Genomic DNA, 17,699 nt, shown 5'->3' with positions numbered 1-17,699 from the left:
TTTCTTTGTTTGGGTTTGCTATTGGGTACTTTGGACTCTATGGACAGACATGAACTGTAAAGTATTTGGTGATCCCATATTTTCCTTGTTTGGTTTTTTTAAGCGTTCTCTGCAACAATCCCTCTTTGATTGCTTGCAGATGCATTGCATAGATCATGATGTATATTTGGCATATACTGAGATTTTTAGTTGATGCACTTTTGGTTGCCTCGTTTTGAGGTTGCTACTCTTGTAATATAATCAATCAAAAGTTTTCACTTAAAAAAAAAAGTGTGTGTGTGTGTGTGTGTTCAAGATTGAGAAGAAAATACATATGTATGATTACTAGCTACTATAAAATTGAGAAGAAAATGCATATGTATCATTATAAGCTACATTGAAATATGAGAAATCACCTTCCTAAAGTATTTGGTTAGTTAAAATAATACATGTATTTTTTTGTTTGTCATGGATTATCAATCACATTATTAGAAAAAGGTTAGAGAATCGAATTTTGTCCTTGTTATTTTTTCAATGTCATACTAGTATGGGATGGTATAGATGTTGACGACTATAAAAGTATCAATTCTATAACTTGTATAGATGAACATGGCTAATGAAGTGATATCATATGGGACTATGAATGAACAAAGAACTTCCGTACCGTTTTAATTTGGATATTAGAGTTTTTTGCTTGTCATAGATTAATACATGGAAATTTTTGCTTGTCATAGTTCTATATATGTTGTTTCATTATTGAGTCACAATTCTTAGACTTGTATGGATGAACATGGCTAATGAAGGGATATCGAATGGGAGTGCAAATAAAGAAAGATCTTCCATACTATTTTAATATAGGTATTACACCATGTGTTCTAGAGTTAGTGTTGATTGTTGAAAGTTGAAGATCTCGGCTTTTATTACTCTTGAGATGATGCATGCTCCAAATAAATTCTCTAGTCATTTCCTGAACTCATTAGTTCTTACATTCAAACATGCGATGGAGGTTAGTCGCAACATAAGCAAGAGGGATATTAGATGATTATTTTACATCTATATTTTCTTGGCAAGGATATCGATTTTGATTATATGAGACTTTACAAATAGGGATTTTTCCCTTTCACAAAAAAAACACTCATCACGCATGTGCCAAGGCGGTGGATGTGAGGCAGGGTGGATGGCGGTGGACGAAAACACACACACACACACACACACACATTCCTTAGGGAAGGTAAGAAACACACAAGAAACACACACGCACCTTACTTTGCACTCCTTCTTCGAGGGAAGGTCAAAAAAGAAGGGGGGGGGGGGAGGGCGGACGTGAAGGGGAGGACTCTCCAATAGGGTAAATGCGAAGCCTTGAAGTCCGTTAGAAATACTCATTTTTTGGTGTGTATAATGAATTGATCGTCTCTGTGAGCTGCAAGCTTCGTTCGAACCATCATCATCTTCTTCAATCTCTGCTTTTGCTTCCATGATCGCATCTTTCTTCCTTGCTCATCATTCTTCACATTCCCAGTTTAGCTCCCCCCCACACCATGAGCGATGAGGAGCGCACCTCTTATGCCAGTGACTACGACGATAGTGCCATCTCCGAGGTGGTCGAGTATTGCGCCGATGATGATGACGAGAATTCCCCCCTCCTAGATGCCACCGAATTCTCCCACAAGGTCCGTTTTTGTGTGCTCTTGCTCCTCAGTTTCGGTTTTTCCAGTACCCGTCTCAGCAAACAGTTGCCGACTCGATGCTCGTCGGAACATTGCCTTGTACTGATCATCCACTCGATGTCGACCAGGTCATTACGAAGGAGTCTTTGATGTCAGCACAGGTACGGATTTACTTACTAGTTTTGCGCTTTAGCGCATTTCCTTCTACCAGGCTCGAGCTCTCTAAAAACCTACGCCTCTGTGTGTGTGTGTGTGTCTCTCTCTCTCTCTCTCTCTCTCTTTCTGTCCGTCTGTTTCTCTCTGTATCTCTTTCTCTGTGCTCCAATTCACAACATTTGGGAGAGGTGCCTTAATAGCCGACATATACGGGCGTTATGTGGGTTAGTCCCAGGAATGCACGCTGAAGTTTTTGACTACGGAATCCAAAACTTCTTGACTTATGTGTACTTCACAAACATGTGTGTGTACAAGCCAGTAAATAGACAATGCTCCAAGAGAGATATAGCACCAAACAAATGGACACAATACAAAAAAGAGATCCAAAGTCCCACCAAACCGTGGTCTTCTGATCTTACCAAAAGTTGTGCTAGGATCTCCTCAATATCTCTATATCCCTAAGCCTGCGTGCTCCTCACTGAGCTTCCGTAGACTTAGTCTCTGTGCCGTGATCTCTCCACCTTTCTGCTGTGATGCCAGCCTAGGTGGGCAGCTTCCTGTGAGCTATGTCTGCAGGTCCTGTGCCACCTCCCTTGGACTTGTGGAAGCCCTTCTGGCTGGCCCTCTCCTGCTCTCTATGTGCTCTTGGACTACTGCTCCAGAAGATGTGAAGTGAGGCCCTAGTGGCCTCCTTTTATAGGGGCTGGGTGCCCCCCATTTTGGCCGACGAGGTAGGGGACTGTTGGTCGACCCAAATAGCCCTACCAGCCGACCCTGCTGGTCTCCAAACTGACCCGCCTAGCCACGTGGCATACAGCCAGTGGCCAGGCTATTCCACCTCTGGTCATGGCTTGATTCTGCCCCAATTCCTGCACCTCTGCTTCCTTGCTGTTTTGCTATCTGCCAGGCTCTGTTTGGCCCCTAAATCCATATCCATAGCTGTGTCTGCCTTGCTTCAGGTCTCCCAATAGACCCACATCTTGGATCTTCTGTCTTGTACTGTTCTTGCAGGGTTCCTTGCTGCTGCTGTCATTGGCCACGGGGACGCCATGCTTAGTCATGCTGTATTGTTGCTATAGTCATCTGCCTTCTTCTGGTCCACGTCGTCTCAACCAGGTACATGCTCTTTGTGCTGCCCACATGGCAGCCCCATGTGCATTCCTTTTGCCGTGTATTTTGTTGTGAGCATGTGCCCACATGGTAGTCAACGTTTTGCCCATGTGGCGGCCACATCATATGGTCCACTCCCCCTTATGGGGGCTTATAGATGGGGAGGTGACCAACCCCATTCCAACACTCTCTCACCGACACATCTTGGCCCGATACCCACCCATTGATGAAGATGCTCCAGTAGCTCCCATGTCATGGCCCTCTAGATCATTGCGGTGTTGATGTCATTTCATGGCTTTTCATCTAGTGGCTCTTGCTCCACCAGGTCCGTTTCCGCATAAGCACACCACCTTGGTACACAGGGTCATCCTTTGTAGCACCGGATGGCACCACCACCTTCAGTCACGTACCTGCCTTTGAACTAGAGCAATCCAAGTACTAACACCCTCCAATTGTCCCCTCATGATGAGTGACCAGCCTGAGGTCCTCTAGGCACCATGCTCTCTGGATCTGTTTCAACCCATTCACTATCTGGCAAGGTCTGCAACCAAATAATAATCTCCGTACACCTTTCCTATCCTGAGCCTTCCTCCTTCTCGCAAGGGACAATCCTTCATATGTCTAAGTAGAGTCCCCCCTGAGCTATGAATCAAGGTCTTCCTTCAAGCTCCACTTCCTGTGAACTTCCGATCGGGGTATGATACTATGTTAGAAATGACCTATACAGAGGGTATCCCATAGCAGAGACTGATAGAGAGTTCCAGGAATGCACGCCGAAGTGTTTAACTATGGAATCGAAAACTTCTTTACTTATGTGTACTTCACAAACATGCGTGTGTGCAAGCTAGTAAATAAACAATGCTCCAAGAGAGATATAGCACCAACAAGGTTTATTTCTGTCCTCAAATGGACACAATACCAAAGAGAGATCCAAAGTTGCACCAAACCGTGGTCCTCTGATCTTACTGAACGTTGTCCTAGCATCTCCTTGGTATCTCTATATCCCTGAGCCTGCGTGCTCCTCACTGAGCTTTTGTAGACTTAGTCTCCATGCCGTGATCTCTCCACCTTGCTGCTGTGGACGCCAGCCTAGGTGGGCAGCTTCCTGTGGGCTATTTCTGCAGGTCCTGTGCCACTCCCCTTGGATTTGTGGAAGCCCTTCTGGCTGGCCCTCTCCTGCTCCACTGTGCTCTTGGACTGCTGTTCCAGAAGATGTGAAGTGAGGCCCCAGTGGCCTCCTTTTATAGGGGCTGGATGCCCCCCATTTTGGCCGACCAGGTAGGGGACTATTGGCTGACCCAGTTAGCCCTACTAGCCAACCCTGCTGGTCTGCAAACTGACCAGGTAGGCAGTCTCCTTGCTGCCCTACCTACCCCGCCTGGCAATGTGGCATACAGCCAGTGTCCAGGCTATTCCTGCCTCTGGTCGGGGGTCAATTCTGCCCCAATTCCTGCGCCTCTGCTTCCCTGCTGTTCCGCCATCTGCTAGGCTCTGTTTGGCCCTTATATCCATCGCAATAGCTCGCACCTTGGATCTGCTGTCCCGTACTGTTCTTGCAGGGTTCCTTGCTGCTGACATCATCTACCATGTGGACGCCCTGCTCCAGCCTATGCAGTCATGCTGTACTGTTGCTGACATCATCTGGTCCACGTCATCTCAGCCTGGTACATGCTCTTTGTGCTGTCCACATGGCAGCCCCTGTTAGAGATAAGTGCACACTAAGTGTATTATTTCCCTAGTCTACATTTGTCTAAGTCTAGTCTAGTCTTTGTGTCTTGAGTGTGTGCCATGTGGCACCTCTACAATTATCCCATAAGCACTCTTGCTTTATGTCTTGTACTTTGGCCCATATATTCATGGGTCACATCATTGCAATCTATCTATCTAGCTTGTGTCTTGTCTACACTCTTCTCAAGGTACTTCTTGTCTTTCAATCTTGTTATTATTTCACTTCTAGTTTTCTAGTTTCTAGTTCTTGCTTCCATATTCCAACATGGTATCAGAGCTAGGTTGATCCCTCTTCTCTCCCCTCAGTCTGCTGTAGCCATAGCTGCCTCTTCTCAGATTTCTCCCCCGCTCAGCTGGTTGCCATCTTCATCTTCTGCTCGTCTTCTCCACGCTGCTGCCGTTCCTGCTGCTGCTCCAGATCTGCCCGCCATCTCTCTGCCAGATCTGCGCTGCCAGATCTGCTGCGCAGTTCCACTCTCTGTCAGATCTGCGCGTCAGATCTGCCAGATCTGCTGCGCAGTTCCGCTCTCTGTCAGATCTGCGCAGATCTGGTGCTGCTGTAGCTCCCGCTCCTGCTCTCGCTCCTGCACCTGCATCAACGAACGGACATATTCGAAGTACAAGTCAAGACTGTCCGTACAGTCCGTACGACTGTACGGAATCCGTACCTGCATAGGCTGCTGTTCGCGATCTGCGCCATCTTCACGGAGATCTGCGCCTCTGCCTCTGCCTGGGATTAAGGTACTGTGCATTGCCTCTTTCAGTTTGCTGAGCAGTTCCTTTTTTTGCTGGTTCCTCCTGCTTCGATGGGCTGTCACATGCTATGGCCTTGACAAAGTGGTGAGAGAATCGGCTTCTTGGATCTCTCCTTTCTTTTATTTTTGCATTATTGTAAGGGAATAGACACTGCCCTTGCATCTTAGCAAGAGGTAAGACCTTCCCACATGGCATCTTCCTCTCATTCTCTCATGTCTATCGACAAATTCAATGGGTCCAACTTTCATACTTGGCAAATCAAAATTAAGTGCCATCTTATGAAAGAAGGTCTTTGGGACGTTGTTCACCGTGCTGCTCCCGAAGAGTCCGACATTGAGCAAGTTGTCACTTATGTTCCCAATGCCAAAAACGACAAAGCCTATGCTATCATCTTGCTCGGTCTTGGAGATGATTACATTCATCACATCTCCGACATATAGTCTGCTTCTCAAGCATGGATCACTTTGGATACCCTTTTTGGACTCAGATCTAAAAACTCTAAGATTGCACTTATGATCTCATTCTTTGATCTACATATGCAGGAGGGAGCTACTATAGCCTCTCATGTCAATTATCTTCGCAGTCTTATGGTTCAGCTTGCATCAGTGAAGTCCCCCATCTCCGAAGATATTGCTATCGCTGTGCTTCTCAAAAGCTTACCTGACACCTATGCTACTCTTGTCACTACCTTCAAGTATCACAATAATCCTTCTCTTGAAGGTATCATCAATGCTCTCCAAGAGGAAGAAAGAACTCAACAACGAAAGGTAACTGACACTGCATTTTTAGCAAAGAAAGGAAGTTCTAAGGTAAGAAAGCCTTGCACCCATTGTGGCAAAACTAATCATATGGAGAAGGACTGTTTCAAGGCTCATCCATGCACCATTTGTGGCCGTGATAATCACCGGGAGAGGGACTGCTACTCCAAACCCTCTACATCAGCCCTTGCATCTACCTCAGCCCATGTTGCTGCAACATCTCCATCAGCTGATCCTGCTGTTCCTTCCTCATATGATGAGAAGTGGGCTTTCTGATTACTTCTATTTCTTGTCTACCACTTTGACCACCGATGATGTAGGTCAAAGGGTTCTAGTGTCTTGGTCTTTCTGTTTACAGTCAGTCTTCTGTCTATCTAGTCTTGTCTGTCTGTCTATTTGTCTATCAATCTGACTGTGTTTTGTTTTAGATCCATCTTGTCCCTACCCTTGTGGACCCATATGAGGATATCGCTTGAGGAGGAGTGTCTCAGGATCTTGTCTGTCATGTCTTCTATCTTCTCTCTCAGTCTATCAGTCTTTATGTCTGTCTTCTAGTCTTGTCTTTTGGTCTTACTCCTAGTGTCCACTTAAGGAGGTTGTTGGAGATAAGTGCACACTAAGTGTATTATTTCCCTAGTCTACATTTGTCTAAGTCTAGTCTAGTCTTTGTGTCTTGAGTGTGTGCCATGTGGCACCTCTACAATTATCCCATAAGCACTCTTGCTTTATGTCTTGTACTTTGGCCCATATATTCATGGGTCACATCATTGCAATCTATCTATCTAGCTTGTGTCTTGTCTACACTCTTCTCAAGGTACTTCTTGTCTTTCAATCTTGTTATTATTTCACTTCTAGTTTTCTAGTTTCTAGTTCTTGCTTCCATATTCCAACAGCCCCATGTGCTGCCCATGTGGCAGCCCCATGTTTGTCGTGAGCATGCTGCCTAGCATGGCAGTCAAAGTTCTGCCCATGTGGCAGCCACAGCATTGTATGGTCCCCCCCTTTGCTCTCCCATATGTGGGCTTACAGTTGGGAAGGTGACCAACCCCATTCCAACAATAACCCTCCCGCTTTCTCCTGCTTTTGTTTTCTTTGGGTAGAAAATATATTTTGTACATGAATCATGATTTATGTTCGTGCTGCACCTGGACGGGCTAAAGAAAAATGGATGGGCTGAAGGTCGATTTCAGTATACGGGCGGCAATTTGAGACATACGGGTGGCAAAAATGCAACTCGACACCAGATTTCCCAAAATTAGGACAAATGGGGATTTTTTGAACATTGTGGGTTTTTTGGGGGTCCCGAAACGCGACTTTCAGAATCGAAACATTTTGTACGCGTTTCGGGCCTACTATGCATAGTAGCTAGTTCCTACTATGCGTGATGGAGGTTATGGTTTTCAACCTTATGAGTGACTATCATGAGATTGAAACTGCACTTTAGAGGATGAGTTTGGGCATGTTCCTGGACTCATCTAGGTATATGCTTCTGCCGTATTAGTGGACATGCAAATTTCACCTGGTGAAGTTTTCATCCATGTTGCAGTTTGCTGCTTTTGCGATAATTCTTTCTATCTTAAGTGGTCGTTGCTCTATCAGCTAGATTTAGATGCTCGTTTGGGAGAGACTAAAATGAAATCATTTAGTCTTCACAAGCAGTTGTAGCTTGAATGAAGAGATTTTGGACTACCTTTCGATTAGCCTTCTCCTTTAGTGCTAGCCTTCGTCATGGCTGAGTCTGCCCTTCACCTCCGGAGTGCCGATAGAAACTTAATACGAAGACTTTGTATAAATGGCTGAGTTTGCCCTTCACCTCTGGAGTGCCGATAGAAACTCAGTACGAAGACTTTGTATAAATGGATGCTCAAGTATGTGTGGGGGTGTGGATTTGTATGTGTGAGCGCATATGTTTATACTATGGTCTACACCCACTATTGGGGGTTGATGATGTCAGTGGGGATATCCTTGTAGCTAGTCCCTGATATGTGATGGAATTTATGGTTTTCAATGTTATGAGTGATTATCATGAGATTTTAACTGCACTATGTTATGTTTTTAGAGGATGAGTTTGGGCATGTTCCTGGGCTCATCTAGGTATATGCTTTTGCCGTATTAGCGGACATGCAAATTTCACCTTGTGAAGTTTTCGTCCATGTTGCTTCCTGTTGGTTTTGCGATAATTCTTTCTATCTTAAGTGGGGCGTTGCCCTATCGCTAGATTTAGACATTTCTCTTAAGGATCACATAGCGGTGAAATGGCATTATTATTCTCAATGTCCTTCGGTAGAGCATTGGACAACATGTGATCAATGTCAAGATGGCCAAGTATTACCATTGCCTTGCTACAACATGGAGGCTCTAGTTTAATGCACGGGTTGTGTTTGTCTATGAGTGCTCACCTGTGATAGGATAGTGGCATAAATTCCTAAGAAATGCAGCATGATGTGAGGACTGTGACCCAAAAGAATGGGGGGAGGAAGGTCTTTGCCTCATTTTTCTGAATTCTGGCGGGAACCCAACACCTCTCTAGGCATGCTACCTAATATGCTGAAAAGTCTAGTGGTGCTCATGGAAAGACTTATTGGCATGTCCAATGAAAAGAGGCATACCAGCAAATTGGCAAGAATAGATAGCTCTATCCTAAAGGGTGCAGATTGTTGTAAACTAGAGGGCTGCCTCATATAATGGAGGTACAAAGACCGTGTCATCAATGCCGAGTTAATCCCCATACTAGCGGCATCCTTTCCAGAAATGGCATAGATACAAAAGGTCATGGAGGTGGGCACGAGGATGGAGACATCATAGGTATCTTGTGTAGCAAGCCCTTAGTCCCCAACATAGTCATTAGGCAAAGTTCGGAGCATGACCTCTACAACCAAATGTCTTTTTTAATTCATATTGAAAGGATACGGATATGGAGGAGGGGGAGGGGCACAAGTATGGAGACATCATTGAAGAGAGCCAAGCTACTAGTTCTAGAGACCTGCAGCATAGACATACCTGTACATGTGCACATACCGCTTCAACATTGTGCACATCGTGAAGATCTCTCTTCTAATGAACTTAGCATCCGAATTGATGCATCCAAGAGGTTGGTGGCAGCCAAATGTCCTCAATCTCATAATAATTTAGAGGGTACTAGGACAAGTGGAGCCACTATCTGCTGTAGATAAGATAATCTTTAGGGTTACTAGGTCCACAGGCTGAACAGCAGGCCACAAATATGCCCTAGAATCACATACATATCACATTTAGCAACTCAGCCAGGCAGTCCTATGCTCTATGATCTTCGGCATGTATAGAGAGATGTGCCAAGGGATACATCTAACTTGATCCATGGCGATGATGACACATGCTATCTCATTTGATAGCTTGCATTGTATTGACAGCACCAGCAGGTGTTGGTCATGCACCTTGCTCTCGATTATTTTTTCTTTTTGTATTGTAAGAAGTTTTTGTTCTCTGGGTCCTGGCATTTAATGCAGTGCGTTGTACTTTGTTGGTAGGTCATTTTGGTCTCATCGGCCCGTGAGGCCTTCTGAATATGCTAATCTCTCTCTCTCTCTCTCTGTGTGTGTGTGTGTTCTCCTCCCTTTCTTACTCCTTTCTTTTCGGTTCTTTCCCTTTCTTACGTTTGTTTTTCAGGCTGGCATTATCAGTCTTGTATATCTGCTCCAGTTTCCTCTTTTTTTTGGGGGGGGGGGGTGGAGGTGCTTATTTTTGGTGGTGGTTGTTGGGCTTCTGTATGCTTCTTTTTGGTTCACTGTGTTCACCCTGCCATTTGGGTGACTCTTTTGCTCATGAATGAATACTTTTCAAATGATCGTGTAAGGTTGATGCTATGTTAACCCTTTTAGAATCCCATTGCAGTTGGCTTGGCTGCATGTTATGCCTAAAGAGACACAGCCTGTGCTGATAGGTTGGATTTGAAGAGATGTGGCTTTGCATGTGCTTTATAAAAATTTCTGCAATTTCAGCTAACCTAATTTTGTAAACAGAGTGATGATCTCATGAAAGTGGCAGACATGCTGGGTATAAAGCAGCAACATGCACGGACTTTGCTTATTCATCATCGATGGGATTTTGAAAGACTTTGTGGAAATTTAGCTGAGAAAGGCAAGGACCATCTCTTTTTGGAAGCAGGCTTACCATCTGGTGTATCAGTGGGTCCTGGTACCAGGTTGGCAGGGAAACTGCCCGTCTTTTTAACTTGTGACACCTGCTTTGAGGAGGTGTCAGCAGACGTAGCGTCTACTATGGATTGTGGACACACCTTTTGCAATGACTGTGAGACCTCATACCAGCATATCTTTTTAAAGAGATTTGGCAGTCTTTTTATCAAACGACAATATTGATATACTGTAAAGGCTCATTGTGACATACATGCACACACATGCACATCAAACATGCACACACGTGAACTCACCCGCACATATAACAACCTAGACTTCCTTCCCAAGAAAAGGAAAAAGTTGCATGTCTGATGCTTATTTATGCTCATAGGTTGGACACAACACTTCCTTGTGAAGATCGAGGAAGGTCAGAGCAGGCGCATCAAGTGTATGGCTTATACTTGTAACACAATTTGTGATGAAGATGTTATTAGAAGGCTTGTCTCTGCAAGGAATCCAGCAGCAGCAGAAAAGTTTGAGCGGTGCTTGCTGGAGTCCTACATAGAAGACAACAGTAAGGTGAAATGGTGTCCGAGTGTTCCTCATTGTGGCAATGCAATTCGTGTGGAAGGAGACCCTTACTGTGAGATCGAGTGCATCTGTAGCCAGCAATTTTGTTTTAACTGTACAGAAGAAGCGCATTCCCCTTGCTCTTGTTTAATGTGGCAGTTATGGGATAAAAAGTGTAAGGATGAGTCAGAGACTGTGAATTGGCTGACCGTTCACACGAAGCCGTGCCCGAAATGTCATAAACCTGTAGAAAAGAATGGCGGTTGCAATTTGGTTGGATGCATTTGTGGTCAGGCCTTTTGGTGAGTTTGGTCTGTTTTAAAAGCTTGAGACATGCCGTTTTTGCTTCTTATCCCACATGCAATTGAGTCTCTTGTTTCTGTTCTTGGATACCTATCAGCTGGCTTTGTGGTGCTGCAACGGGTAGAGAGCACAATTGGACTAGTATTGAAGGCCACAGCTGTGGCCGTTATAAGGACAGAGAAAAAGAAGCTGCCAGAGCCGAACGGGATTTAAAACGCTACATTCATTATCACTCTAGATGGCAAGCTCACATGGACTCATTGAAGCTCGAAGCCAAACAGAAGGAGATTGTGCAGGAAAAGATTGCAAAACTAGAAGCAAGTGAGTCATTAGTGAAGGACTACAGCTGGCTTACAAATGGTTTACAGCGCCTATTCCGAGCTCGAAAAGCGCTCTCGTTCTCGTATGCTTTTGCTTTTTTTATGTTTGGGAATGACTTGTTCAAAGATGAGATTACACCAGAGGAAAATGAAATATATCAGAACCTCTTTGAGGATCAGCAGCAGCAACTGGAAGGGACAATTGAGCGGCTTTCAAAGGCTATCGAGACACCATTTGAATTCAATGTTGATGATAGCCAAGTTGCTGAAATAAGGTTGCAGGTCATCAACCTGAGTGCTCTTACAGATACTCTGTGCAGAAAAATGTAAGTTACCGGACAATCCGTCTAGTGTTTGAGTAGCAGAAAATGTTATTCTGGAAATCATCGGATTATATTGGTTCATGCAGGTATGAGTGCATTGAGAACGATTTGTTGGGGAAATTGCAATTAACAACGCATCATATTGCAAAATATAGCTCAAGGGGAGCTGAGAAAGCATCAGAAATCACGAGGGATCCGCAAAACGTAGCATTTGATCCAACTGGGATGGGTTAGTTGAGATATATTTATGTTGCTCTTTTCCTTTCTGATTTGTATATTGTACTGGGCTTCTTTGAAACTGTTTTGCCTAGATTTGCTCAGGGAAAAATCAAAATGGCAATACGATATATTTATGGCCGACTCGACAGTAAAAATAAAATCTCTAAAAGTTTTGCTCCCTTTTCTCTCATGATGGTTGAATCCAGTCAAACAAATTAATAATAGTTTACAGTGTGTAAACGGTATTATAATTATTCTAAAGGCAAGGCTTTGGGACATTTTTGCAGTCTGCTTAGGATGTCCTGTTCTCAATCACCATATTAATCCAATGAAATGCTTATATTGTCTTTGAGTGTCCTGTGTAAGTAAATAGTATCAAAAAAGTCTGGTTGTCTTCCTTGTTGGTCAGCTCACTATCAGGAAATGATGAAAATTTCTGACTATGTTTGCTAACTTCCAAGTACTCCTTGCTATCATGCAATCCCCTTGAAACCTTTTGCCAGCCTATTTATAGTTGACGATTGTCAGTGTTATTGTTGTTGCTGTTTTCTTTGATTTATGATTTGGTTTCTCTGTAGAAGTTGCAATAAACAAGTGAGATAAATGGGCTACAGAGCATGAGGTTCGATTGACAATTCTTGAAATTTATGCTCTGGAGAGATCTGCTTTCAGTGATGGACACCCTTTGGAGGCAGGCACGTAGCTTCTGTAGGGATGAATGGCATGGGCTGTGATTATTTCCGGGATGCCCTAGGAAGAGTGCAAGTCATCATGTATAGGAATGAAATTCAACCTTTTGAGCTTCAACTTAAAAGTTACAACATGGCAAATCTATGGAGAGTTGGAAAAGTTGCCCTGGGAGGATCTCCTTACGCTATTTGGAGGGGCACATTACTTCTGTAGAGATGAATGGTATGAGTTCTGAAATCATCCAATAAAGTTTGGCATTCATGGAATCGTATGCCCTAGGAAGATCACCCTTAAGTGCAGGACGGAGTGAAAGTTAATCTTTTGAGCTCCAACTGTAAGTTGCAGCATGGCACATTTATGGGGCGTTGGAAAACAAACTTATTCCTTTATAGAATCCTTGTGAACTTGTGCAAGTATAAGTGCAGCTGTGGTTCCTGAGTTTTTCCTTTTCTACTTTTAGCTCATTTTATGCCCCCCCCCCCTCTCTCTCTCTCTCTCTCTCTCTCTCTCTCTCTCTCTCTCTCATTCTGCTGATTGTACTTTGTCTCATAGGCTCATGAGGCCTCCCGAAGACGTTAATACAACTCTCTCTCTCTCTCTCTCTCTTCTTCTCCTTGTCTACTTGAACACCCTTTCTTTCAGTATTTTCTTCCTGTTCCGATCCCATCCTCACCCCATTCTGAGTACGTTCTTTTAAATCGTTTGAGAATGACACAAAAGAGTCAGCTATTTGCGAGGTGTTGATGGGGGAAAATCTCCTGGCTGCCTTGTAGCCTGCTTCTTCGGTCTCCGCTTATTGCCTATGGTGATCCGGGGGGGAAGTGCCAGCAACAACTTTGGTAGGCTATACAACTTGATAGCAGGCCAAGCCTTGCTCGATGATCATCTTAGAATCATTTGTACTTTGTTCCCAAATCGCACGCAAGCTATAAATAATACCAAGCGAAACGTTGATGAGAGTGGTGACAAGATTAACTAGATGGCCCTCTCATCAAAGTGCTACTCGTTCTACGCAATCACATTTGAAAGGTCTCCTAGACACTATCTCAGGGAAACAAGAGGCGGTGTCTAGAGGTGGAGGGGCCTCATGGATCTGTTGGTGTGTTAGTGTCTACCTACTCACCAAGTAGTCACGAGATACTATCTTTTTATATGGGCGGGCTGCCCCCTCGTTAGATACCATCCCAACCATAAAACGTGTGTTAGATGCACCTCACCCATGCAACGATCTTGTGTGATCATACCAAAGCCTATGCTCTAAAGAGCAGCTCCACAATTGTCCTTTGATCTTCTACCGTGCAACAATGACAATTTCCTCTAGCAAAGGTCCAACAAGGAGCTACAATTCTCCTTCAAACCTATGATTTTACCACACTTTACACAAAGATCGAGCTGGAAGACCTGAAGTTTAGAATAAAAAAGATAGTGGCTGAAGTTTTCAAGCTGAGATTTGACAAAGATAGATGCAAAGTGCTAAAAGTTGAGAAAACAGCCTTATGCTTTGACTTTTTGTGGCTAAAAAATAAAGATCATGACATAGGTTCTAAAAAGAAAAGATACACAAAGGTAGTAAGTGTGGAAGATGTTTACTCTTGGATAGATTTTCTTTTAGATAATCTTTACATCACAATAGGTGATTCTTTGTTTCAACAAATTATAGGAATCCCTATGGATACTAATTGTGCTGTCTTTTTAGCAAACTTTTATCCTTTCACTTATGAATTTGAGTTTATGCAACGTCTTATTTCTATCAATACTTGCTCTATCATTTTACATAAGCTTAGCCAAGTTAGGGATTTTATAGATGATTTATTTGTACCAGATGTTCCTAACTTTCAAGACTTTATGTACAAAGATGCTAGTGCTTTTGGAGAAGGAATCTATCCTCGTGACTCTTGTGAACTGAACTGCACTTCAAGAGGGAATTCTTGTGTTTTCTTAGATCTTAGACTTTCTCAATCTACCATAGGATTAGAGGTTGATATATACGATAAACATGAACAACCTGAATATAGTGGTTTACACATCATAAAAATGCCTCACATTGACTCAAACATTTCTGATTTGACAAAATATGGAGTCATTTCTTCCCAATTCCATAGATTTTCCCGCCTTTGTACAACAACTGAGTCTTTTATCGCTCATTGTAGTAATTTGATCACTTTACTATTACACAAGAGGTATAATCCAAGGAAAATATTGAAAAAAGTACGCACAATCTTAGATATGAAGTCCTTTATCTATGGTGTATCGGCCTTAGGTATGTTTAGAATGATTGAACATAAGCTGAAAACAAAAAGCGGGGAGCTGAATAGCCCGTTTTTCTTTTAGTTTCAAAAGAGAGTTTGTTTGAGTATGCTTGTGCTTTCTAAGTTAGAAATGTATTTTTGCCTCTTTGTAGGAAACGATACATAGTGTAAAGGGCCATTTAGTTTTTTATGTTTGAAATGAGAGAGAGAGAGAGAGAGAGAGAGAGAGATTCCAGTTTTTTGGAAGATTTTGTTTCTTGATTTGCTTGTTTCTTTTTGCTTAGTCACCTGCTTCCTTTCTTCTTTATTTCTAGTTTTCTTTCTCTTTTGTTTATTTGACGTATTTTAGTAAGCATTGGGTTCGCCCAAGAGACTCCGCGGGTCTTTAGAAACCCAGTATAGCTGCTTATGCTTAGGCACTGATGACGACTTAAGTGTTGCTTTGCTTGCTAAGTATGTCTTCCTTTTGTTTTTCATAAAAGTTTTTGTTTACCTCTTTTATTTTCTCTTTTATTTTTTGTGTAGATTTTTGATCTTTAGAACAACAAAAAATCTAAATTTTTATGATTGGACTTGTTCTAGTCTTACAAAGGTATATATATATATATATAGGGTTATGAAAAGGGAGTAAGTGTTACTTCCCATCAATCCTCTTAACCAAGACCTTGTCATTGTTCCCAAAAAGCTCTTTTCATAGTAGTTTGGAGGCTTTGGGTGACGAGGGCTGCCCCTTAAGAGAAATACAATGGGACCTAAGGGATTGATGTTAAGGAAGGTTTCCACAAGAACGGTGCAATTGCCCTTACCCACATTAGCAAACATCTATAGTTAGCCACCTCCCCCTAGACCCCCTCATGCAAGAAGCATTGGTTGGAGTAGCATGTGCTACATGAGATAGAGGATGAGTTCGGGAATGTTCCTGGATTCATCTAGATATATGCAGAAGTAACTCGGGAGCTGTCAAAAACTCTTTTTAAGTGATGAAATGATTCCTTGAAATAATCAGTCTAAAACTTGAGCTAATGTTAGTTTCAATCGTGAGCACCCTGTCCTGAACAAAGGTTGGGTTGTAACCTGCCAGAGAATATTATTGGTCTTGGAAAGCCTTCACTGGACAAGCGCATTTGTGCTTATAGGCTAAACTTGATGAGATAACTCGGGGGCTGTCAAAGACTCGTTTAAGTCTTTCCTAAAACTTCCAAGAGACAATCAGTCTAAAACGGAGCTAATGTTAGGTTCAATTATGAGCACCCTCTCCTGAACAAGGGGTGGGATGTAACCTGTCAGAGAACATCAATGATCCTTGAAGAATGGGCTGACTCTGGGAATTTAGTCCTTGTTTGTGTCCAAATATCGAGGCCTTTTTGTAGCTTTTAACGTGATAGAGGTTTATTTACTCGGGGAAAATGGCCCGAGGTGTAATTACGGACCTGTTGTGAAATCAAAGAGGAAAGGATAACAAGGGGAGTAGTGTGTATGTGTGTGTTGCTAGTCGTCTGCCTCAGTCCATGTGTGCATATGTGGGTGCACGTGTGTGTTGGGGGGTAGTGTGCTCTTGAACTTCAGAACCGGTTGTCATTTTACATGCTTTGAACATGTAGTCTTTTTCTTTAATTTTCTGGTGCAGGAATCAGGACCTCCACAGAAGAGGCAGCAGATAAAACACACATATTTTTGCCTGCAGATAAAGGTTTGCTTGAAGCTGGTAGCACAGAGGTGCTCGCAGGTTATCAGGAGTTTTCACGAAGTGGGGACTCTGCACAGCCAGCCATTAACTCAGCTTCAGGAAGGAAAAGACCATGGCGTGATATTGATTTGAATCTTCCTGTAGAAGATTGTGCAAGAGGTTCTACATCTGAAGGGGTGGATGACACTCATGATTCAATACCTAGCACAAGTTCTTCTTTTGTAGATGATACTGTTGTATCCATGAACGAGAGGGAAACAGCCTTGCAAACAGCTGATTCAATAAATTGGAAGAAAGCAGATTATAGCACTGACGCGACTTTAAATAAAAGGGAATGTAAGAACCAGCTTTCTGAAGGGAGAAGCAGATGTACCAGTCGAATGCAGTGATTATGTTTTATTCATCCCCATTCTCAAGCCTTAGATGTACAGGCATAAGATGGCAATTCGAGTCTCATGCCTATCTGAGAGCTGTTCTGAGGGATCTTTTATCTTCTTGCGCTGTGCAGAATTTAAATTATTTGTAATGCTTCATATATATTGGTGTTAAAAAGTCAAAAGCTTCTGTTTTGATCAGAATTTGTTCAAATGATGTATAAAGGTATCTGTTCTGGGCTGCTGCAGCCCTATACTACAAATTTTAAATCTAATAGGAAACGAATATGTGCACTTGATCTTAATGAATAAAAGAGGATTTATTCAAGCATGGAGCAGGAAACAGAAAACCAGGATTTAGGTTACGCTGAGCTCAGTTTTCATGTTTGCTGTGGAACACTTTATGTGCATACAGAAAAACTGGAACCAGCTTTGCAAAAAAACTGAGATTTGGGATGAAAGATTTATTGATGCCTCTAGATGGCAGCTTATGCTTGGGTATTGATGTGAATATAAGCGTATCTTTGCTTAGGTGATTTTTAGTCTTAGTTTTGTTTCATCTCTCTTCTAGAGCTGCTCCTTACCTTGGCTCTTCTGCCCTCTCCTTTGTTCTTTTTCTTGTTTTACAAAATATCTAATTTGTAAGATTGGATATTTTTTAATCTTATGAAGGTATATCTCAAAAGGGGATCGAC

At 42.9% G+C, this 17,699-nt stretch overlaps 1 protein-coding gene across 2 annotated transcripts; it reads left to right on the top strand.

Moving 5' to 3' along the window:
* Nucleotides 1-1,389: 1,389 nt before the first annotated feature.
* Nucleotides 1,390-17,404, top strand: LOC147884265 (putative E3 ubiquitin-protein ligase ARI2). 2 transcript variants are annotated; one of them, XM_087398454.1, is made up of 7 exons: nucleotides 1,390-1,652; nucleotides 1,778-1,810; nucleotides 10,156-10,444; nucleotides 10,661-11,141; nucleotides 11,240-11,788; nucleotides 11,872-12,014; nucleotides 16,628-17,404. In XM_087398454.1, the coding sequence occupies exons 1-7, from the start codon at nucleotides 1,521-1,523 to the stop codon at nucleotides 17,017-17,019; spliced, it is 2,019 nt and encodes a 672-aa protein (XP_087254580.1). In that variant the 5' UTR covers nucleotides 1,390-1,520; the 3' UTR covers nucleotides 17,020-17,404. The 2 variants fall into 2 exon arrangements, with proteins under 2 accessions (XP_087254580.1, XP_087254579.1); XM_087398453.1 differs by having other exon boundaries at nucleotides 16,571-17,398.
* Nucleotides 17,405-17,699: the final 295 nt, after the last annotated feature.

The sequence above is a fragment of the Dipteris shenzhenensis genome, chromosome 27 (assembly GCF_047967505.1).
Source record: "Dipteris shenzhenensis isolate YYH24624 ecotype China chromosome 27, Dip_SZ_1.0, whole genome shotgun sequence".
Classification (NCBI taxonomy): domain Eukaryota; kingdom Viridiplantae; phylum Streptophyta; class Polypodiopsida; order Gleicheniales; family Dipteridaceae; genus Dipteris; species Dipteris shenzhenensis.
Note: the sequence above shows the minus strand (reverse complement) of the source record. Positions and strands in the feature narration are given on the sequence as shown.

Excerpts from the sequence above, each read along its gene's own strand:
- LOC147884265 (XM_087398453.1), top strand. The coding sequence starts at position 1,521 with ATGAGCGATGAGGAGCGCACCTCTTATGCCAGTGACTACGACGATAGT. Across the intron at positions 11,142-11,239 it reads ATTTGTGGTCAGGCCTTTTG|CTGGCTTTGTGGTGCTGCAA; the intron begins GTGAGTTTGGTC and ends GATACCTATCAG. Across the intron at positions 11,789-11,871 it reads GATACTCTGTGCAGAAAAAT|GTATGAGTGCATTGAGAACG; the intron begins GTAAGTTACCGG and ends TGGTTCATGCAG.